Raw genomic sequence first — 24,257 nt, forward strand, 5'->3', positions numbered from 1 at the left:
ATTATTATTATAATAATTATTGAATATGTCTTTTGTGGCCGCATTCGTAGTGTTTTGTTTATGCCTGTGTGTGAATAATATAAAGATGTAAAGATGTCAGAGACTCTCTTATTTCTCTTCTGTTTCTCAGAGAACCAGCGAGGCTTGTTCAAGTAGATTCAATTAATTCATGTATAGGAAGATTTAATGTATTCGTATAAAAGTAAAACACACTGAAGTTTGGAAACACAAACGTCATGGAAACTTTTTCTTGTCTTGAGCAAAATAAAGTATAAACCAAACGGCATAAAGTAGGAATCAAGATTTAGGAAAAACTTCACTGGATATATATATATATATATATATATATATATACACACAGTATATGGATAGATAGATAGATAGATAGATAGATAGATAGATAGATAGATAGATAGATAGATAGATACCATAAATTTATGTATTCAGAAAAATTTGTATATTTTGCATATAATTATGCTTTTGCTTAAACTTTTACCTTTGAGGATGAGATGAGCAAAGCGACTAGTTTTTGTATTGATCTTGTACAGACTAGCAGCTGTATTGATCAATTCAAATCAGTTAAATTATTTATTTATTTTTGTTGTTTTTGTTTTTTGTTTTTTTTGTACACTTCTTTACACATTTTTCGTAATAAAAAAAGCGAAGACTGGAGCGCGCTGAAATCCCATCCAATTAAACACAGACGAGGAATCACGCGCTCAAGAAATAATAAATAAATAAAGTAGATCGTGCACTTTTAACTATAACACAGCCTTTGGACCTCAGGGTGAATCACTAATATCGCCAATACTACTAATAATAAAGTACACTGTGTTTTGTGTAATTCACAAGCCTTTGTTTTAACTTTTTTAGAGATCATGAGCCATTTTCCGAACATCATCCTGTATTGTTTCCATCTCCTCTAAAAGCAACACAAAAGTCATCATGTTGTTGCTTTAGACTGAGCCAAAGTTACAATAATGTCAATTTAAAACTAAATGCTCCGCAGAAACAGATCATCAACAAGTTACTTTCTTTTTTTTTTTTTTACTTTTTGAAAAGTTTAACAAGTCGATTTGAACCACGTGGATTAAACCTCAGAGAAAAGTTTCAGTGGTCAACTCTATTTACATTCGCACATTGGTAAATTATTTTGTGCAAGACAAATAACTTGTGAAGCCTCTCCAACACGGAACAGAATTAAGTTTAAATCTCATAATCAACTTGGAACTCCTGAGCGATTAACTATTGTTTTGAAAAAGAAACTAAATTAATGCCATGAACTGCAAAACCGGCGGGAAACTTATAAACCACTAAATTATTACGTTTAGGAAGTTTCAAATAGATATTTTAACGGTTCTTACCTCTATTATTTCATAATTAATATGCAATTCTTTGACAATGTAACTTAAACCCACAGACGGCTAGTTTAGAAGATGTTCATATTTTGTTTCTCGCAGGCTGAACTGATTCATATTCATTTATGCTCTGTATTTACTGAAACGTTTGAAGAACGAGATGATTTCTAGAGCAGATTTTGGATAATATTTTGTAATGCATATGCATGACATTTTTTATTGTTATATTATTTTCTTCCTGTAAGCACTGAATATGACTGCACAAACTGTTACTAGTTGCACAGTGATGAACAGATATATCTATGAAAATATCACAACACAGTTTATATCAATACACTTAGGAACATTATTGCAGAGGAAAATAATATCAATCTCTTTTTTATTTATCATCCGTTTCTCAAGCATTTTCAATTAATTGCATTCTTCCATTTTTTGTGTAAAAATACTAATAGCACAAATTAGAGTTGCGATGCAATGTTTTTGCAACCCCAGCTCTTTTCACCGGAGGGTTGTTACAGCACTATCACTCATTAATAGATCATAAATGCTCGGCTGGATCTGATGTATTGATGTGTTGTGAGAGAGCTGATGTTCTGGACGGGTCGTGATCGCATCAGAGCCCGAGGCGCACAAACCGGCTCAGATTATTGTTCATTAGCGGAACTGTGATTTAACACACCGGGTAACACACACGCTGCTGTCTTTGAAGCTCTGGGTTATCAGATGCTATATTTAGTTCCTGAGTTCAGGGAAGTTTCTTGACTAGATTTGGCGCTTTACTATCCCGTGCGAGGAGCTATAGTGGCTGAGGGGTCCGAGGATTCACTTTATCAGCAGATCTATAGAGTATGAGGATTTGCTTTGAAACCGAAATTACAATTATCATTTTAGGCAAGCTTATCAATTTATATTTGTGGCCAAACATGAATTTTAACCGCACTGACGTCAAGAAAAGACCAAAATACATTAGCTGTAAATTTTAGGTGATTTCTAAGTGCATCGCCTTCTGCATTGAAGTCCAACATATTTTGAGGAAATAATCCAATATTAACCTCTGTCTAGACCAGCACGAGTAATACACCCTCAGAAGAAAAAGGTACAAAATCTGTCACTGTGGCGGTACCTTTTCAAAAGGTACACCTTTGTACCTAAAGAGTGCATATTAGTCCCTCAAAGGTACATATCAGTTCCAAAAGTGTACATATTAGTACCCTTTTGAAGGGTACAGCTTTTGTACCTTTTTTTCTGAGAGTGTATTATGCAGTCATTTGAAGACAGAGACACGGGTTTCTGAATCTAGGCTTCATGCAGGCCACAGTTCCGAGTTCACATATCATCAAATGCGTCTCTGTAGCACGCATTGTATTTATCGTGCAAATTATACGCGAAAATTATTTTTTCCGAGTAGGCTATATGATACGCACTGTAAATACATTGGGGATAAACTGCGTATCATATGCACGTGAAAACTGCGTATCATGTGCACGTGAAACCTCATTTTCGCACATAAATTGCACGATGAACACACTGCGTGACTTCATGAGATCAGGCTGGTTGAATCAAAATTATAACGCGCTCACAAACACACGGCTGTATCTTGCGCACATGACGCAAACTTCCTATCTCAAACGTCCAATAAAATGAAATCCGCGTTCTAATCAATTTTTTTCTTTCTTTTTTTGCATGCCCTGTGTCTGTTTTACACTCAGGATTTGTAGGGTTAATCAGACATCACAATATTGTCTATTTTATATCACGCATTCTGGCTCAAACACTAGAGCATGCGCGAGCACAGGTCATGGGTTCGAATCCCAGGGAAAGCGAGAACTGATAGAAGAATTGATGCATGAATTAATGCAATGTAAATCGCATTGAATTAAAAAAAAATGAGTCTGCCAAATGCATTAATGTAAATTTTATTTTTCATTTAAGACGTTTTACAGGCCTTTTAATAAAACAAAAATTGATCCGACAAGATGCAAAATAGCCTATATAACAAGATGAGATGCGAACTTATTTAATATGTGCGTGTAAAACGTCTCCTGGGAGAAGAGCACATGCAGATGAGGGGTGGGTGGGTGGGTGTGTGTGGGGGGGGGGGGGGGGGGGGGGTGCTGGGGGGGCAGTTATACTGTGGGTGGACCGATATTGTCACGGCATTGCAGACGAACACACACACTACGTGTTCATCCCAGTGCTTCCGTTTCCCTGTGTAAGGCACGGGGTTTGACCATTAGAGGAACAGACAGAGAGAGAGAGAGAGAGAGAGAGAGAGAGAGAGAGAGAGAGAGAGAGAGAGAGAGAGAGAGAGAGGGAGGAGGTAATCGTGCTTCTTTTCTCCAGGAATACCAGACAGATCCTCTGCTTTACTCCGTGAACTGACTTTAGTGCAGGTCCATCACTAAGATTCTCGTTTTTAATCTCTATATTCTCCCGTGCTGGATGAAGATTCTCTTCGCGGAGGACCGAGAGTAAATCCATGGGTTCCCCGAGCAGAATCCCGTGAGCTTCATCGCGCTTGGAATATATGTGACAAAAAACACATCAGACCGCCCATATCTGGAGCTGCCTCGAGCTCGTTGTGCTGATTCTGGGATTCGCAAATTTCAGGTAATGTCCAGTGTCCGCTTCTTCTTGATCCAGTGAGTTGTTGCACTTAGGCCATCGCTACAGAATCCATAAACACATGTGGAAAACATCCGTGGTGCATAGAATGGACGATTCTGGATCGTTGTAGTTAAAATACATTGCGGAATAGTATTTATCAAACAGTTGCGTTCATCTCTCCAAAGAAAGTTGTAATATACCCGTGCAATGATTTTATATCTCCTGCATTCATATAATTCATGGACGCATCGAGGAAGACAATGTGAACAGAACTGCATTGTTTAAAAAGTTAGTTTACAGTGTCCTTGTTACACATATTACTTGTAGTAATAATTACAGTAAATTGTGCATAATTACAAGCAACTAACCCTAAACCAAATCCGGTAACACTTTATTTTACAGTGTCATTGTATGCAATATGTTACATGTAGTTAGGCTACTATAGTGGCCTAATAGCTATTAATTATGCATTATTACATGCAACTAACCCTTAACCAAACCCAAATCCTAACCCTGTAAGTACATGTAGTTACTTAATGTTACTCAGTACTTAAATGTATAATTACAGTGTAACAAAGACACCTCAAAATAAAGTGTAACCCCTAATCCTAACTCCTATAGTAAGTACATGTAATTAATTATTACTCAGTACGTAAATGTATAATTACAGTGTAACACGGACACCTTAAAATAAAGTGCAACCAAAAGCTAAATGTTTATGCATTATGTATCTAATATTTAGCTATATTAATGTGCAGGTGTGTGTTTGTTTTCCAAGAATGTTGCGATGATTTATGTGAGCAGACTTTTCAAAATTATGTTTTTGTAGGAGCACATGTGAGAGTTTTAATGAAGAATGCTTCGAAAACCTCGGATATTTGTGTACAGATTTGGAATTGCATTGTTAGTTTTGTAACAGAAGTTTATTTCGTGATCATAAAAGCGAGACTCACAAGCACAATGAGAGTTTATGTCATTGTAATCAATGCTTGGACTTATTAAAGTGCTGCAAACGGGCTGAAGGGAAATGAACAGCACAAACGCGTTTAAAAGAGTAAGAAGTGCTGATGGTGTGTTGTGTGTCCTCAGGCCTCGGTGGAAGAGTTCAGACATGGCGGACAGCGAAGACACTTTTCGGCTCCAAAACTCTCCGAGTGACTCCGAATCAAAAGATTTACAAAACGAGGGAAAATCAGAGAAACAGAATGGAGCCGCTAGCAAATCCCCATCCTCACAGACAACATACATTCAACAGGTAACAGCTACTGTGTGTGTGTGTGCGTGCGTGCGTGCGTGTGTGTGTGTGCGTGTGCGTGTACTTAACCATGTTTTGGCTTCAAACTTGCACCCAGAAGTGAGCTAAATCTGTCAGAGCTAAAACTGTTTTGGAGTCGTCCTTATTTGTAAAACAATATAAAGTAATTTTTAAACGTAAAATTGCAGAGAGTTTTCTGTCAGGTCAGGTTTTAGTATTCGGCTATAGAGCACAATAGAGGTCTGTGGGATGTGCCCATGTAGTTTTCTAAATGTGTGTGAGGAATCCGCTATAGTTGCTGATCTGAGGTAACTGTCGCTAATATAAGAAAATTAATAAAGCTGTGCAGTAATTTCATAACTTACTGTTGCTCAGGTGCTCGACGAGGCATTATCTAAAGTTACATCGTCTACACGAGTTCAAATTCAAATGTAGATTGACGGAAAGAGATGCATAATATAAGAAAAACACTTTACTGAACCATGAGCAATACATTTGTTACAGTATTTATTAAGCTTTGTTAATATTAGTTAATAAAAATACAGCTGTCCATTGTTTGTTCATGTTAGTTCCCAGTGCATTAACTAATGTTAACAAACACAACCTTTGATTTTAATACATGTATTACATTGACATTTAATATTCAACAATATTATTGATCTGCCTGCCTTAAGGTGGACGATGACGCTATTTTCTTCTAGAAACAAACTTTGTTGTATTATTTTCACGTTATCACTGTGAAGCTGCTTTGATACAATCTGTATTGTGAAAAGCGCTGTATAAATAAAGGTGACTTGACTCAATAACGTATTAGTAAATGTTGAAATTAATATCAACTTAGATTAATAAATGCTGTAGAAGTATTTCTCATTCTCAGTTCATGTTAACTAAGGTAGTTAACTAATGTTCACTAAAGAACCTCATTGTAAAGTTTTACCCAAAAACGAAATACTGCAACTAAGTGTAACGCAGAACACGAGTGTGTGTGACAGGCTGTGCGTGTGGGAGTGTTTGCAGTGCATATTTCTGAAAATGTTTTCTCTTTGCTATATCATTCGAAAATAATAACGCATTTTCATCAAGCAGTGTTAGCTTACTCAATTTTTAAAATGCTTGTTTAGAACAAAATCTAAATCTAAAGTTCTACGAACTTAATCTTGGAGTTTATTTACTTAAAATGAATTCTGCTAATGTATTACTTTTCTTTAAAGCTGAACAACTTTTTTCTCCTCATGCATTTTGATGCCATTTTGTTTAGCGTTAGCCTCGTTATTAATGCTTGGAAGATGCAGTGCATGTGTTCATTCTCTGCATATGCATCTGTCTTTTTAAAAGGGAATGGAAGGGATAAAAGTTTACTTGCACGAGCGAGAGTTGTGGGCAAAGTTTCATGAAGTGGGAACTGAAATGATCATCACCAAAGCAGGGAGGTAAGAAACAAATCTTTTCACTGCATCGATGCAATTTTCAGATAACCTTAAAAATGCACAAATACGAACTGATCATTATAACACGAGGCCTAATTATTATTATCATTCAATAATTGTAATACTAATTGTATATTATTCATTATGCATATATACATTTCCCCATGCAATGATTGAAATAGAATTAATTAAACATTGTCATTGTAATTTTTTAACGGAACAGACTGGGTTTGGCTAATAACAAAAAATGCATGTTTCTACAACAACTAGCCTAGCGATTTTTTTAGTTATTAATTTAGATGTATTGCATCTTTTTTTATTTAATGTGTTTTGAAAGTTGCAGTCTAAGTAAAGGCTAATTCCCGAACTTCAATAAGCAATGCTTTGACTCCTAATTTAAGATGAGTTTTTATGCAAGTTATGACTGGAGCTGGAAACAACCATCATTTGGATTCTTGATGCATATTTTTCCACTAATGTTATAATTAGCAATAAACTCGGATCTTTCTCTAAAACTAAAAGAGCATTTTAAAATTGTATCATCGCATATTAAATGTATTGCGTCTGAAATATAAAATTGGCAGGGCGTTTTAAGGATATAATGGGTATTAATTGTTTGTAAATTATAAATGTAGCTATATAAACTAATTGTTTAAAGCAGCAGTGTGGAGTTTCAGGCCCTGATGGATATTCCTCTCTAATAGCTGAGAAGAGTTTTAAAAACATATTGAACATGTAACTGCGTTTCAATTCTTTTATTGATAAAAACTTCTGCTTCGTCAAAAACAGTAAAGTTTTCTCAGAAATCACATGTGGGTTTAAAGCTGAAATCTGTGCATGAACTCCTCAGTTGCTCAACATTATGATCAGTGTGAGATTGAAAAGGCCAGGTGCAGTTCGAGAAACACCGAGCTCATCGCGGGAGATTACGCTGATGTGTAACGTCATAAATATCCGTTTGCATGCAGCAAATTGTCTTGTTCTTCTCATTTATTATTCATAATCGCGGCAGCTTTCAAAAACGTGCAGTTCATGATTTTCTCTCTGCACAGAGCTGAACAAGGCGGCTTTTGTACTAACAACATTTTCTAGTCAGTTTAGTGGGTGAAAAATCCCTCTCTATCTAGAATATTAAACACTCGACAAAATCGCCACAAACTGCTCGATACTTTTGTACATTTTATTACGCGTTTTTTCTTAAAGACCGAGCATCACGTGTGAAGTTGAGCCACTGAAAGCATATTCTCTTCTCCCATATATGCACACTTTTCATAGTTTTAATTCACCCAATATCGCTTTTTTTCTTTCTTGTCCTTAAATGTTCCTTTTAAATTCTGTGATTTAAGCGTTGTATTTGCAGACTGTGTATAGGCCTTTGTAAGACAAAATTAATATACCATACTAACTAAAGTGTGTCTAACCAACGCTATCTAACGACCTATTCGTACGCATTTTACGAGGTGGCTATTTCTTACGAACCCAGCGACGGGTGTGAGATCAGCGGAAAGTTGTTGCGTGTCAAAATATGTCTCCAAAACACACGCATAAAATAATCGATTTAGCCAAAGCATTTTTTGTTTGCTCCAGTGACAAATATGCATTAAATACATTAAATTATTATAATTACTATTGTTATTATTATTTGTGAAAAGCCTTTACGCGATTCCTGCTGTAATATTGTCCCGTTTTCGTCCACAGGCGCATGTTTCCCAGCTTCAAAGTGAAGGTCACCGGGTTGAACCCCAAAACCAAATACATTCTCCTGATGGATGTTGTGCCAGCCGATGACCACCGCTATAAATTCGCGGATAACAAATGGTTCGTGAGTCATCAATTGTTTTATTCGCAGTTAATGTCACTGGTGCGGGTTGTTATTTACTCTGCTCAAATAGATGGCTTACGTTTAAAGTTCTCACCGTTGCTTTGACTCTGATTGTCCATTTCTCATCCCCTTCTAGTGCTAAAGCTTCTCAAAAGTTCCTGGCAAGACCTATCAAAACTGTCACATATCCCTTTTAATTAAATAATTAAATTAGACTCATTCATGGTCTTTATTCATGCTTAAAGATGCAGAGACACACACTAAGAAAAGAAGGCATTTCTAAATGTTTACACACGTTTGTTCATTTCAGTTTAAAACAACTGAAAGTTTATACTAACTTTATTTAGTGTGTACATTAAAGGATGAGGAAAAACAGCCTTATTACACACGATTTCATCTGCTTCCAGCAGAAAACAGCGTATTATGCTACTTGTTTTATGCTCCTTTTCCAGGGTCAGTGGTTTGAATAGTTGAGGTCACTGAGGGCGGACGTCCACAGGCCAACATCTCTGATAATTACCAGTTCAGTGCATGTTCTGGAACTAACGACCCTCTTGATCAACCATCATCTTAGCCATTAACCAAATAAACCGGGCTTTGAAACACATTATGCTCAACACACAAGGCAGCGATGCATGATGAATGGAGGCTGATCACATTTTGACGAGTTTCGATTTCAATAAAGGAAACACATGTTGAGGGAACAAAACATCTTTTAGTTTTAATGAAATCATCCTTGTACTTAATGCATGATTAGATAAACAGAATCTCAAACCTCTGAACAATATCAATAATCACATGAGAGAAAACAGCAATTGATATAATATTTTGTGTATATGTGTGATTTGTATATGTACATTTCTGAAATGCATAACTTAGACAGTCTCCTCTGATAACAGATCTCTGTAAACTGTAATGTGGACTCATGCATTTTCTGTAAAGCTGCTTTGACACGATGTGTAATGTGAAAAGCGCTATACAAATAAATGTGAATTGAATTGAATTTTGCAAGTATAAAAGTCTACAGAAGGTAAGTCAGAGTGTATTTACACTGAAGCACCATGTGTTTTGCACCATCAATAATGACAGGAGAGAAACTGGCGAAGGCTGTAATATTCTGCCAGGATAAAGACTAGCGTGTGTTCTGCTCTAGGTCTGTGACGGGGAAAGCTGAACCTGCGATGCCGGGAAGACTGTACGTTCATCCCGATTCTCCGGCCACTGGCGCGCACTGGATGAGGCAACTGGTGTCTTTCCAGAAACTCAAGCTGACAAACAACCACCTCGATCCCTTCGGACATGTGAGTGACTATCTGTCTTATGTGGATTTGCTTTGAAACTAACATTAACTCTTCCAGCAAACATATTATGGATAAAATCAGTGTGTAAAAAGCTATTTCAACCTGGCTGAACCCCTAAAAAAACTGTTTTCTGGGGCATAAATTGCACTGCAAAAATACTTTTCTTTCTCAGTATTTTTGTCTTGTTTCCAGTCCAAATATCTAGAAATTCTTAAATCAAGAGTAATTTACTAGATGAGTAAAATAACATACAATATTATGTCTTGTTTTCTGGGAATATACATCAAAATGAAGTGATTTGTTGCTTAAAAAAACAAAATTATCTGCCAATGGGGAAAGAAAAATAATCTTAATTCAAACAGAAACAAGTTTTTTTTTTTTTATCCCATTGGCAGATCATTTTGCTTGTTTTAAATAAAAACTCCCTTGATTTAGATTTTTTTTTTTTTTTTTTTTTTTAAGACATCAAGACGAATGGCATTTGACTAATCTAGTAAATGACTCTTGATTTAAGAATTTTGTGATATTTGAACTGGAAACATAAAGTAAGAATACAAAGTAAGAAAAGTATTTTTTGCAGTGTGAAGTATTGGTTAACTAATATTTTTGACTTGAATACATTAATTTAGATGTAACCTTTTCTTTCCAGTGTAGCACAAAATGATCATGACAAACACTCCTGATTTCCCCTCAGGCGAAGCAGAGCATGAGGACTGGAGTTTTAGGTAGCGTTTTGCGTTTTGCGTGTGAATTGAACTCCAGGAAACACAGATCTGAAAAGGTGCCGCTGACAAACGCCAGATCAGAGTAATAACCCAAACACTTCTTAAATCCAGTCATGATAATTGAGACAACAAAAGCAGTCGCAGCCGTCTCAGATGTGGACACACGGAGTTCAGATTACTAATTTACGCTCTGTAAACTGTTGTGCGTTAAAAGAAATGTAATTTTCTCCAGGTATACCAGCAATCTCGATACGCGAAGCGTCAACTTTCAGTGTAAGCAAAGAAAGACCAGCTCACACTCACAGTGATCATCTTAATCCAAGAGCATGTGAATCAACATGTCTCAGATTAGGAGAGCACTGAGTGCCTCATATGCGTGTTTTGCTGTGTAGTCGATCAGCTTTGCTTCTCTGCCAAACCTCAGCTGGCAGAATGAAATCGGAGCCTTGCTGGAATGTGAGTCGAGTTGTAAATTTCTGTCCAGAATGCATTTTTGATTGGTTGCAGTGGTTCTTGGCGAGCCCCCTTTGTGCCGAAGGAGCACCCTGGGATTTATAAATGAAGTACGGCTTCTTGACCAAAATAACAATCTATCGGTCTGTTGTTCCAGGTGGTTGAAATAATTTCAGACCTATTTATAATTGTAGTCTCAGAAGCAGGGCTGAACATGCGATGCTATAAGCTGGAACCTGTTAGGAAATACATAAAAACAGCCAATATTTCCAAACTCCGTCTTAATTAGACTCCAGTGATGAGATAAAGATGTCTGAAAGAAATTCACAATAATTCCCATGTGGGTCACTTACCAAACATGTAAAAGCAATACAACACAGTCTGAATTTTCCAAGTTCAAGGCTTTTTTAGATTTTTTAGCTTTGGCTTTGATCATTTTAGTCTCATTCATCAGTGCACACACACACACACACACACACTCCCTGCCTCTCGCAGCCATACAGAAATATCAGCGTTTGGATAACTGTGCTTCAAACTGTTTATATGTGCAGACAGTGTGTGATGAGTGATGGACAGAGGAACACAACGGCTGTTAATCTGCAGGGTTTCGGAGTCCTGTGATGTCGGGAACATGAAAGAGTGGAGTAACATTCACTGCCCTCAGTGATCGCTCACTATCATTAAAAACTATCATACGGCGCTGGAGAAGCCGAAGCAGGGCAGGACAGAGCAGACTAACACTAGTGGGTGGTCCAGCAAACACTGTTCTGATGTCCATGCAGATTTACTAATATTAGAAGCTGTTTGGTTGCAGCATCCAAGTAGGCCTTTAGTTTGCTCAAGACTTTTATTTTGACATCACATTTTAAAGCAATGCATTTCTCTTTTCTTTTTTTGCAATAAATCATCTTGTCGATCTGGAGCAAAAGCAATATCCTCAGCTGAGATCAATGTTTAAAGTTTACAGCAAGTCCTGCTTTCCAAGTCTTGGTGTTGATTCGAGCCAAAAGCGGCTCAGAGACACACACACACACACACACCGATGGACTGATGTCACTGATCAAAGCAGAAACGCTGCAGTTGTTTGGAGAATGCTTGCGAGGGGAAAACGCATGAAAATGGAAAAGAGGAATGTGTGCGTGTGTGTGTGTGTGTGTGTGCGTGTGTGTCTGTGTGTGTGTGTGTGTGCGTGCGTGTGTGTCTGTGTGTGTGTGTTTAAACTTGGCATCCACATCCAGAATGCAAAGTTTAGACAAAGTAGCCTACATTATACACACACACACACACACACACACACACACACACACACACACACACATTTGACTTGGAAAAGAACAGGCCACAGAACCGAAAAGAACTTGGACAAAAAAAGCAATATTCTGTTTAAAAGTGGCCGGCTAGGCTAGGCTACTAATGGAGATTTCTCAGAGATCTTCAGATCCAGCGATTCTCTGATTCTTAAACTCTCGTTTGAACTACAAGTAGCCGGACAAGCGGTTTTAGAGATGGACAATCTGTTTGTCATGTTAAAATCAGAGACTTAGCAAAGGATCTGTAACTAAGTCCGACACACATTTAACTTAAAAAGTGAAGTTTCCCAAAGAAAGCGGGTTAATCAGGTTTAAGTGCGAACAGACGGAGCGCGACAGCGCCGATTATCATTGATCTCAAAGCGTTTCTGAAAAAATAATGTGTTTAAAAAACTCAGCTAATAGAAAGAAGAAAAACGTTGATAGCAATTTATAAGCGTTCTTCTTTCGCAATGACATTAATCATAACATAATTTAAACGAAGTGTCTTCTATATTATTGTAGGCCTATATTATCGAAGAAGATCCATTAAATAATAGGCTACGCATTTGATCGTCATATTTAAGCTCTATTTTTTTTCCAGATCATCCTGAATTCCATGCATAAATATCAGCCCAGGATCCACATCGTGAAGGCAGATGAAAATAATGGATTTGGGTCCAAAAACACCGCTTTCTGCACTCATGTGTTCCCAGAAACGGCCTTCATCGCAGTCACGTCTTACCAGAACCACAAGGTAAGAAGGATCGGATCAAACGTTTTAGGTTTATCATGTTGAGATCATTTTAAACATTCTAAGTATGAAGTTAGAAAATAGATTCGTTTTTTTTTTTTTTTTGTGCGTGTGTGAATTATTTAATTAGTATAGAATTATCTGCTTCAGGTCAGATGTGTGTGAGCTTATGATTCCTGATTGGTCGAATGATTCAATCAAATTACGCGCCTAACTTTGAGATTGGCCCGAAAACAATTCGATTGCTCAGATACATCAAAAATATTGTTGCTAGATTTAACTGGGAATTATTATTATACTAATTAATATGATATTAATTTATGTAGGCTAACAAGCCATTATATATTATTAAATTATATTTTATTACAGTGCATGTTTAGATTTTTCACTCTGAATCCACGAAATGTTTAATTCTGTTAAGCGATTCTCCAGAAAAGCTCATCGTGCATCTACTGAGATTCCGACTGTGTTAAAGTTAATAAAGCAACGCGTGCATTATTAGACATCCAGATTAATTATATTCTAACTTAGAAAACAAACAAAAAAAAGAATAAAACATGTCCGAAATGTTTATGTGGCAACTAAATATTATGAAAACGAGATTTATTTATTTTTGGTCAGCTGTCGTGTTTCTCAGAATATTTCCATTCGTGAATTATAAATCCGATTGTTGTTTAATAGTTCAGCTCCCAAACCAAGACATTTCTACCTCGTCAAAGTTACGCATGCCATTCTCTGGAAAATACAGATACGAAAAGAATGCACAAATAAACCAAATAAAGAGATAAAACATGTCATTAATACATTATGGCGTTATGTGCTTATGATAAAATGAATGCATGTGTGTGTTTTTGTCACACTTGTTGCATCCAGTTAAAAACTCGTTTTTGCGCTGTAATTAAATAATAATAGCCTTAATGACGCCGTGATTCCGCTCGATCGCAAATGTTGGAATATGGTAAAGATAGAACTTTCTAACACTCATCTGGGTAATGTGAGAAAGAACATCGAAATGCACACATTTAGCACACTTTAATTCAGACCTCTTTTGTTAACCTGTATTTATTAATTGATTGCGATTGGTGTAAAACAGACGTTTATTTGACGTGTTGAAGCTTCTAGTGTTTTCGCCCTCGCTTTTAACACAAAGCCTAAAAAGTTGGTTTTAATACACACGGAAGAAGTAGGCCTAGGCTATATTAATTATTTACATAGCCTACATGCAACATAAAATTGTTAATTTAGCCGGCGTATTTTAACATATGTTTTAAGAAAGCAATTTTACACACCTTAAAAGAGTAAAAGCACGTGCACCTGTATGTCATTAAAAATAATAGATTTTGAATAACCTTTTGGGTCTTCAGGTTGCAGCCAAACAAACCAGCGCTGATAATCATGTGTGGACCAGATTTATGAGCATGAGCAACATGTTACAAGTTACAAAACACAATTTACCAGCGCATATATGGCACATATTCTTCAGCAAGTCTAGCCTTAAACAGGCCGTGTGTGAATGTGGTTATTTCATGCGACTATACAAACAGACCCGTGCTAGCCTATATATACCATATACTGCTAACATAGGCTAACGCACTGCTTTTTCAAAATGCAATAATCTGTACTTCGGTTAATCAAATTGAGCAGTGAAAATTAAGAGAAAAAAAGAGAATATAAAGAGAAAACAATAGGTAACTACAGCATCATAAAACAAAGTTGCGAATTTCCAAACACTGGTCGAGTTTAGCACATGCGGCATCGTTGGAATATTTCGATTTTTTTCTTTTTGCACTCTTAGTAAAATGTGCACATTAAGAACATCAAATTGTCATTTATAAAACTACTCAATTTTGTGAAGTCTGCCAAGCGCACAGTGGGTTTATAAAAGCTCAAAGGGACATTTTTAATAGGTCTCATCTCAAGTGAGAGCCAAAGCAATGTCAAAGATCAAGTCCTGTTAGGAAACACAGCACAACAGCCAGAGAGAGAGAGAGGGAGGGAGAGAGAGAGAGAGAGAGAGAGAGGGAGGGGGAGAGAGAGAGAGAGAGAGAGAGAGAGAGAGGGAGGGGGAGAGAGAGGGAGAGAGAGAGAGAGAGAGAGGGGGAGGGAGGGGGAGAGAGAGAGAGAGAGAGAGAGAGAGAGAGAGAGAGAGAGGGAGGGGAGAGAGAGAGAGAGAGAGAGAGAGGTGGGGTGGGTGGGGGGAGACATTAATGCTTGACAACTTTTTTGTGTTCTTTGTTCTGTTTTATGTACTTGTGTAAGGTTTTTTCTTTTTATGTTCTGTCTTTTATTCACTTTCACAGATTCACAGATGTTGTAATCTATCAAATCAGATGATCACATGATCACAAAGATAATAATAATACCTTTTATAATCAAACTTTCATTAAAAGCAACTATAAAAAAATTCATTAATTAGGTTCATTAGTGAACATTACCTATAGTTAACATGAACTAAGAATGAACAATACTTCTACAGCATTTATTAATCGTAGTTAATATTAATTTAAATATTTACTAATGTTATTAAAATCAAAGGTTGTATTTGTTAACATTAGTTAATGCATGTGAACTAACATGAGCGTTAACAAAGATTAACTAATATAATAACACATGTATTGCTCATTGTTAGTTCATGTTGGTAAATACATTAATTAATGTTATACCATGGTCTGGGTGAATACTCGATTCTGATTGGCTGCAGGGTGTCCATTAAAAAGTGATAATGTACACCTAGGAAAGGCGTCCCGTCAATTTGCCTGATGACAGTTCTAAATGATTGCGCTGGCTCGAACTCACTGATCAACTGCTGCGGTCGGGTCGCTGTGGCCACGTTGCTTGGCAACGCCTGTATACGGGAGATATTAAATAGTGCGCTCGACTTAATAAATAAAAACCCTCACGATTTTTACTCTAAAACACATTAAAGTATTATTAATTGATTAAATATTTCTTTCTTTCGTAAGTGACCATGGTATAAGCGGGTTAATGCCCTTCGAGGTGTCCATTGGCAGGTATTAATGGACTGCGCGTCGGACGGTTCACGCCTCGCCGTCGTCCATTAATACCTGATAATGGACACCTCGTCGGGCATTAACCCTTACTTAACTAATGAACCTTATTGTAAAGCGTTACCAAACCCTTTGTTTTTAAGTGCATGAACACTATTCACAAAAGGCAAAATATTTGACGTTGACTTTTGACATTTTATTTTATATCTCAGATTCTGACAGGATTAAGATTAATTATTGGTGCTTCGCATGTGGAATTATTAGACATTTTCATCCTTATGCAAAGACAGCAATCTTTCCCCAAACTGACAGACGTTTTCCTACATTAGAGCTTCGAACAAACCCCAGTTTCTGTGGGTTTCATCTTTTCATCATCAGAACACTAAACCACAGGTCATGTTGCTCCTGTATCTAACGTTCTACTAGATACGCCTTCAAAGTCAAGACTGAAGACATTAAAGTGGTTTAATGTTTAATGTTTAGTGGATTCCCCCATTAACAGAAACACAGAACACAATCAGTCTGAAAACAGTGAGCCGTGGGAAATAAATCATATAAAAATCATCTCTGGATTTTCCTGCTTTGTCTGCCAAGATGTGCCATAGAAGAAACTTCGTACAGTCTCTGGTGGGCTCGTTAATATCGAGATATCTGGAGTTCAGATCAGGCTGAGGATCTCACTGTTTGTTTCTAATGGATGAAAAGACTCACGTGTATGTGTTGGTTGATTTGCAGATCACACAGCTGAAGATCGAGAACAATCCCTTCGCGAAGGGCTTTCGTGGGAGCGACGACATGGAGCTGCATCGCATGTCGAGGATGCAGAGGTGAGGCGAGATCTGGCTCATAATCCGGTTAATTACTGACACAGACAGATCAGAGCTTTATTACTGACACACAGACAGATCAGAGCTTTATTACTGACACAGACAGATCAGAGCTTTATTACTGACACACAGACAGATCAGAGCTTTATTACTGACACAGACAGATCAGAGCTTTATTACTGACACAGACAGATCAGAGCTTTATTACTGACACAGACAGATCAGAGCTTTATTACTGACACACAGACAGATCAGAGCTTTATTACTGACACAGACAGATCAGAGCTTTATTACTGACACAGACAGATCAGAGCTTTATTACTGACACAGACAGATCAGAGCTTTATTACTGACACAGACAGATCAGAGCTTTATTACTGACACACAGACAGATCAGAGCTTTATTACTGACACACAGACAGATCAGAGCTTTATTACTGACACACAGACAGATCAGAGCTTTATTACTGACACAGACAGATCAGAGCTTTATTACTGACACACAGACAGATCAGAGCTTTATTACTGACACACAGACAGATCAGAGCTTTATTACTGACACAGACAGATCAGAGCTTTATTACTGACACAGACAGATCAGAGCTTTATTACTGACACACAGACAGATCAGAGCTTTATTACTGACACAGACAGATCAGAGCTTTATTACTGACACACAGACAGATCAGAGCTTTATTACTGACACAGACAGATCAGAGCTTTATTACTGACACACAGACAGATCAGAGCTTTCGCTTTGGCAGACAAACTTCTGAACTTTCAGGTGTAGAAAACGTTACATCAAAAGTTAATATTAAACAGCAAGAACTTGCAATTGAGCATTGAATCATTATTAGTTTTGGTCAAAGCATGGGGATTTATGATGACATAAATATTGTTATTGAGAAGTAAATGTTTTAGAGTTTTTGATCAGTTCATTTATGAAGCACTATTGACCAATGTGCTGAACAACAGTGAAGTAAACCCTATTAGAAGAAAACTAAAACTAAACACACAGACAAGACACCTAGAAAACACTACACACACACTACCTAGCCCTAGCCCTAGCCCTAGCCCTAGCCCTAGCCCTAACCCTAACCCTAGCCCTAGCTCTAGCCCTAACCCTAGCCCACACTGCCTCATCACTCAGAAGCCAAAGAAGGAATTTCCTCTTTTAGACGTAGATTAATACTCTATTTCTATCCGAAACAGAGGAAATATAAAATAATATGCTTCCGCTCGCAGGATTGTGATTCTGCTGTTTGGCAAACACACACATTCAAAGAGTTGCAGCAATGTCTCACACAGACGAAAGCAAGAATCACCTTCCCAAAATCATTAAAAGAAGGAAACGGATTATGTTTCGTTGTAAAAGCTGTATGTTCTTCAGCATTAGAGTGAAGAGTGTTCTCCACGGTGAGGGTTCTTCTGTCTTCAGCACATCACGCTGCTCGCTTTGGTGGATAGAAGTAATTCCTTATAACCTTTTCAGTTTGACACAAGTTACACAAACTAAGAAGGTTCATGTGATATCAATGCTCATAATAGCATAAATGCATGATTTATCTTAGAACTTGATGTGTTGTGTTTGATGAAAGCGAAGACCTGGAAGATTGTTTCCGCCACGGAATAAAAAATAAGGGAAAAGACAATTGAAATTCTGAGTTTATATCGAACTATTCTGAGAATTGCAAGAAAAAAAACTTAGGGGGAAAAGTCAGAATTGTGAGATTTGAAAAGCACAATTACTTTTTTATTCCATGGTGGAAAAAAGCTTCCATTACAGACCGACTTTTGACCGAAAGTTGAGTAAACTCTTTTTCTTAGTATTTTTGTCTTGTTTCCAGTCCAAATATATAAAAATTCTTAAATGAAGATGCATTTACTAAAGTAGTAAAATGCCATATGATATTATGTCTTGTTTTCCAGTGGAATTAATCAAAATTAAGTGATTTGTTGCTTAAAAAAAAGCTAAATGATCTGCCAATGTGGTCAGAAAAATACTCTTAATTCAAACAGAAACAACATTATTTTTCTCACCCCATAAGCAGATAATTTAGCTTTTTTAAAAGCAACAAATCACTTCATTTTGATCTATTTCCCCAGAAAACAAGACATAATATCGTATGGCATTTTATTACTTTAGTAAATGCATCTTCATTTAAGTATTTTTAGATATTTGGACTGGAAACAAGACAAAAATACTAAGAAAGAAAAGCATTTTTTTTGCAGTGCTCAATAAAGTCCTGAAGCTTGTTGCCTCAAGTTTTTGGGTTTCTGTTATTTTACAGTGAGCCAAATCAGGAGCTCGCTCTTTACAGAGGTGTCTCACAGATAACAGGAGAACTGATTAAACTGAACTAAACAGGGTCGTGTTAATCAATGCACAAACACAAGCCAGTGCAGACACAAACCAGAGACGGCTGCTTCACGACGGCAGCGCTCTCCTCTGACGGGACACTTGTGATGCGATTGTTCCTCTTAAAGCCGTATCTCAGTTTCAGCTCTATAGATCCGGAGCAGTTTTCTGTAGATGTGATATTTGGTCCAGTGGAGGTAAAGACCACATGGATCGCGCTCTTATTTTCTCCAGATGACTGCTGTATGGAGTGTGGAAAAACACATTTTCAAAGCAGAAAATCTGGTTGTGCTGCAGCCAACATAGGCGTTGTCCACTACAAAATGACAGACTTCATAATACACTAGGAAAAAATGTCAATGCTCTTTCCATGCCGTAGTTAGCTTTGTCTGTTGTTACTTTGAAACAAGCAGAGAAAGAACTGACTAATGTCTCCCACGAGAGTCTTCTATTGAGTTTCCAGATAATGACCTGAGGACGTTAAGACCCAACTAAAGCCTGTACGATTCTCCTACCGAATCCGTTATACAACTTTACTCTCAGTTATTTATTCTGCAGATGCTTTGACTTACAAGAGCACTGCAAAAAATGCTTTTCTTACCTCGTATTTTTGTCTTCTTTCCAGTCCAAATATCAAAAAATTCATAAATCAAGAGGCATTTACTAAAGTAATAAAATGCCATACGATATTATTATGTCTTGTTTTCTGGAGAAAGAAATCAAAATGAAGTGATTTGTTGCTTTATAAAAGCTAAATTATCTGCGAATGGGGTAAGAAAACAAAAACCTGTTTCTGTTTGAATTAAGATTATTTTTCTGACCCCATTGGCAGATAATTTTGCTTTTTTAAAGCAACAAATCACTTCATTTTGATTTCTTTCCCCAGAAAACAAGACATAATATCGTATGGCATTTTACTCGTCTAGTAAATGCATCTTGATTTAAGAATTTTTTGAAATTTGGACTAAACAAGACAAAAATACTAAGTAAGAAAAGCATTTTTGCAGTGTGAGGAAGCCGCAATTCGTTAAAAAGACATCAAAGCAAAGTAATGTATCATAAAAAATACAATGAGAATCAGAAAACCTCCACTATGGTGCCGAAGTCAAAGGTCCTGATATCCTATCTGTCCTCCACTGTCAAACGCTGAGACGAAGCAGGTCTGGTCTGAGTTAAACTCGGACGACTGGAAACCAGGTCAGTGGTTCAAAAGAAATAGTCCAGGAATTAATGCATCTTTCATAGATTAATTGGCATGAAAAGCTCCGGTCGTAGACAGATGGGGAAGAGATTATGTGGTCGTCGTCAGTGAATGGTTTCAAGAGCTTGACTGAAAGAAAAGCATGTAAATGAATGCCATGAAATGGGTTTTTCTGTCCTCTAAAGCACCAAGGAGTATCCGGTGGTTCCTCGCAGCACTGTCCGCCAGCGGGTCGGCACCAGCGCGAGTCCGTTCGGTGGAGACGTCCAGGTTCTGTCCGCTCCCGGTGTCATGAGCTCTCAGTACTCCTGTGAGAACGGGGTCTCCAGCTCGACCCAGTCCCAGTCCCAGTCCCAGTCCGCTTACCCGCTGCCCCACGAACACCGACAGGACTATCACTGCATCAAGAGGAAAGGTGGGTCCATATTCCACTTCACTTCTTTTTTTTTTTTTGCTTTTTTTTAAGACATAGTTGCATATACAAAAGTAATAGACAAATGGCATATACACAACTACACATAAAGGGGAGGAAAAAAAGAAAAAAGATCCATTTCACTTCTGAAAACTTTAGCTTTTAGTGTTAAAGTCCCTCTGTAGTCGATCATTTTATCCCTTAAAATGACATATTTAAACTTTTTTCCTTGAAAAAAAGTTTCTTTATGCCTTAAATGTAACTTGAATGTAACTCGACACCCTTGCCTCATTTAGTATGCGTGGTTCTATGAATATGCAAATGAGCCCCGCCTCCACTCACTCACTCAGCTCAGAGATCCACTGGTTGACGATCACACGTTGATCTGATTGGTTACAAGGTAGTTTGTGACGTCAGAAACACCAGCGATTTCAAAGCGTGTTTTTGAGACTGTCTTTGGTTCACTGCAGTTTTAAGGAGAAAATACTCAGCAATGGTGTCGACTTATGAATTTACACATGGTTTGTCTTAAAGCATATTAAAAACACCACATAGACACATAAACAAAGCTTGATTTTCACCACAGGGGGACTTTAATGTTTTTTTTCCTGTTTCGGTTAGGATTACGATTACTTTTCACAGTGGCAAATCTAATCGCAATGATTCAGTCCCGTCTGATCGGCTTGTGAAATTCTAGCGAGTTCATTTCCATCCCGTTGTGTCTGTGCAGCTGAGGACGACTGTCCCGCGGGAGAGCACTCCTACAAGAAGAGCTATGTGGAAAGTTCATCGAGCGAAGACGATCACTACTACCGGCCCGTGAGCTACTCTCAGGCTCTGGGTCTCAGCGGCGCCCCCTACAGGCCCGAGTCGGGTCAGCGCCAGGCCTGCATGTACGCCAGCGCGTCTCAATCCAGCGAACCCGTGCCGAGCCTGGAGGACATCAGCTGCAACACCTGGACGGGCGTCTCCCCGTACGCCGGCATGCATCAGCCCTACCAGCACTTCTCGGCTCACTTCACCTCCGGCCCGCTGGTGTCCCGGCTGAGTGGCGTCTCAGGCCACGCCTCCCCGCAGCTGGGCGACGCCCACTCCATGTACCAGAGCTCAATGTCCCATCAGCCACTGGGGCGCCAGTGCAGTCCGAGCGCGGGAATCCAGTCGCCCACTGGAAACGAGTACTTGTACACACACACACACACTCTCTCCCCGCACCAGTACCACACCGTGCACGTCATGCCCGACTGGAACGAAGCCAGCTAACTGGATCCCCAACATGGAGGATGGCGCTTCATGCATATTTATATCTTTTATATATCCAGGCTGACTCGTGCCGTAAACATCAGAGGCCACACTGCCAAAAATACTTTTCTCACTTAGTATTTTTGTCTTGTTTCCAGTCCATTATCAAAAAATTCTTACATCAAGATGCATTTACTAGATGAGTAAAATGACATATATAGATATTAATAAAAATTAAGTGATTTGTTGCTTAAAAAAGCTAAATTATCTGCCAATTGGTTAATTCAATATTGCTTAATTCAAACAGAAAACAGGCTATCAGACTCCCATGTTGGAAGACAAAATAAACTTATAAAGTTCATACACTACACAATTGAGTACATAGCGCACATGTGCATAGTGTATAGTGCGTCGTTTGGGTCACATATATAATATCTATATAATATCGGATGGCATTTTACTCATCTAGTAAATGCATCTTGATTTAAGAATTTCTCGATATTTGGACTGGAAACAAGACAAAAATACTAAGTGTGAGAAAAGCATTTTTGCAGTCTCAGGACAGGAACACGAGACTCGTTTGCATGAGACTGACTGTATATCAGGGACTAAATCTTCTCTTTCAATGCAAGGACTAATGCACAAAGATGCCAAGATTTATTAAAAAAAGATGGCAAAGTAATTGAGGAAACAAATCCAGTTTTATAGTATTTTTTCCATCTCATTGTTTGAGTTGACCTTGTCCTTTGAAAGTAAGTCTTTGGGATCTTGTCTGTACAAACATCAACGCTTCTTCTGGTCAGCTCCACCAGTCTCTGAGAGCAAGGCAGAAGTGCTGGTTTAGTTGGTGAAGACACACATTTTGGTGATGCAGATTTTGTTCAGGGATATATTACAAGTTTTTTCCACTTAGAGAAATTTTGAGAAAAATCATTTATGTATCTTTGTGTCTCTGAACTACCAGTAAGTCCATGATATGAAACATCGGTAAAATTAAGTGGATGAATTAGCACTTTTTACTGAACGGTTATCTGAAAACATGGCACAACACTCAATGCAAGCTCAAATCCAATAGCACTATAAGCTTGTTATCACAGACATCTCATGAGAGACATCAGAACACAAATCACAGAGTTAATAACTCAAATATGCTGGAGTTCTTCTAGAACATCTATATCGGTTTGATTTACATGCAACATGTAGTACATTAAACTTTGGTATGGAAATGTTTATTTTTGGACACTTGTAGTCAGCAGATTTTTTTTCCTTGTTAATAGTATTTATTTTTCTTGTATTATAAAACTTTCTTTTACTTTACGTTAAAGGACATTTGCTAGGTTGACTTTTTGAAATTAGTTTTTTTTTTATTACTTTGAGTTTTGTAGTCAAACTTTCTTTTTTAGCTAAAAAAAAGGGAAAAAATGCTGAGAAAAGGTGATCAGACTGGTTTAAAAATGTTGAATGCTTACGAAAAACTGTCAAAACAGACAAACATGCTGTACATAAAACAAAATGTACATAGAAAACAGAATAAATGTAAAAGATTCTTCCTTGAATTCTGAATTTATTTAATGCAACTCGGCTGACTGTGACATTCATCTATGCCATTATTTTAACTCTATGAACAATGACTTTACAGACTTGACGGAGCTGAAGTTTACTGGAGACACCATTTTAATAACTGAAAATCAATAAACTTAACTACACTAAAGTTAGTGTTATCCTAAGAGTTAAAGCAGGTCTCATCTGATTATGTCTCTTTCACTGCTTAAGCCCACTTGATTGCATCGTTTATTTAATTCATTTGATTGAGGAACGTCTTGTATTTTCAGATATTAGTGGTGGTCATGACAAATTAGCAGTTGTGTAGAAAATCCTTTGGATTAAAGGAGGTTTAACCAACAATTACACCGCCAGTGCAAAGGCCTCTCTGTAAATCTTCAACATGTCACCCTTGAGAAAACAGTCCATTCTGAGCCAAAATGGAGTTAACCATTGACCTCTAGTGGCAGTCGGTGGATCGCTGAGCCGCAGATGTGCTGGAGAAGCTGATGAAAAACACAATCTGAGATTATACATGCACGCATTCAAGGCAAAAAGACAAATGTGGGCTTGTTTGGATTTTAGGATAAGGATAAGATGATAAATGATGATGTAAACGCTTTATTAGAAGGGTTTAGAAGAAAAGTTGTGTAATGCCTGGTCCGTGTTTCCTGA

At 37.7% G+C, this 24,257-nt stretch overlaps 1 protein-coding gene across 2 annotated transcripts; it reads left to right on the forward strand.

Moving 5' to 3' along the window:
- The first annotated feature begins 3,551 nt into the window (after positions 1–3,551).
- tbx5a (T-box transcription factor 5a) lies at positions 3,552–23,766 on the forward strand. Of its 2 annotated transcripts, XM_084114030.1 has the most exons (10): positions 3,552–3,968; positions 5,055–5,220; positions 6,556–6,650; positions 8,346–8,465; positions 9,623–9,770; positions 12,842–12,994; positions 16,735–16,826; positions 20,572–20,801; positions 21,529–21,976; positions 22,559–23,593. In XM_084114030.1, the coding sequence occupies exons 2-10, from the start codon at positions 5,077–5,079 to the stop codon at positions 22,569–22,571; spliced, it is 1,443 nt and encodes a 480-aa protein (XP_083970156.1). In that variant the 5' UTR covers positions 3,552–3,968; positions 5,055–5,076; the 3' UTR covers positions 22,572–23,593. The 2 variants fall into 2 exon arrangements, with proteins under 2 accessions (XP_083970156.1, XP_083970155.1); XM_084114029.1 differs by having other exon boundaries at positions 3,594–3,968; positions 21,529–23,766.
- Positions 23,767–24,257: the final 491 nt, after the last annotated feature.

Source organism: Abramis brama (genome assembly GCF_963993115.1).
Source record: "Abramis brama genome assembly, chromosome: 5".
Taxonomy (NCBI): domain Eukaryota; kingdom Metazoa; phylum Chordata; class Actinopteri; order Cypriniformes; family Leuciscidae; genus Abramis; species Abramis brama.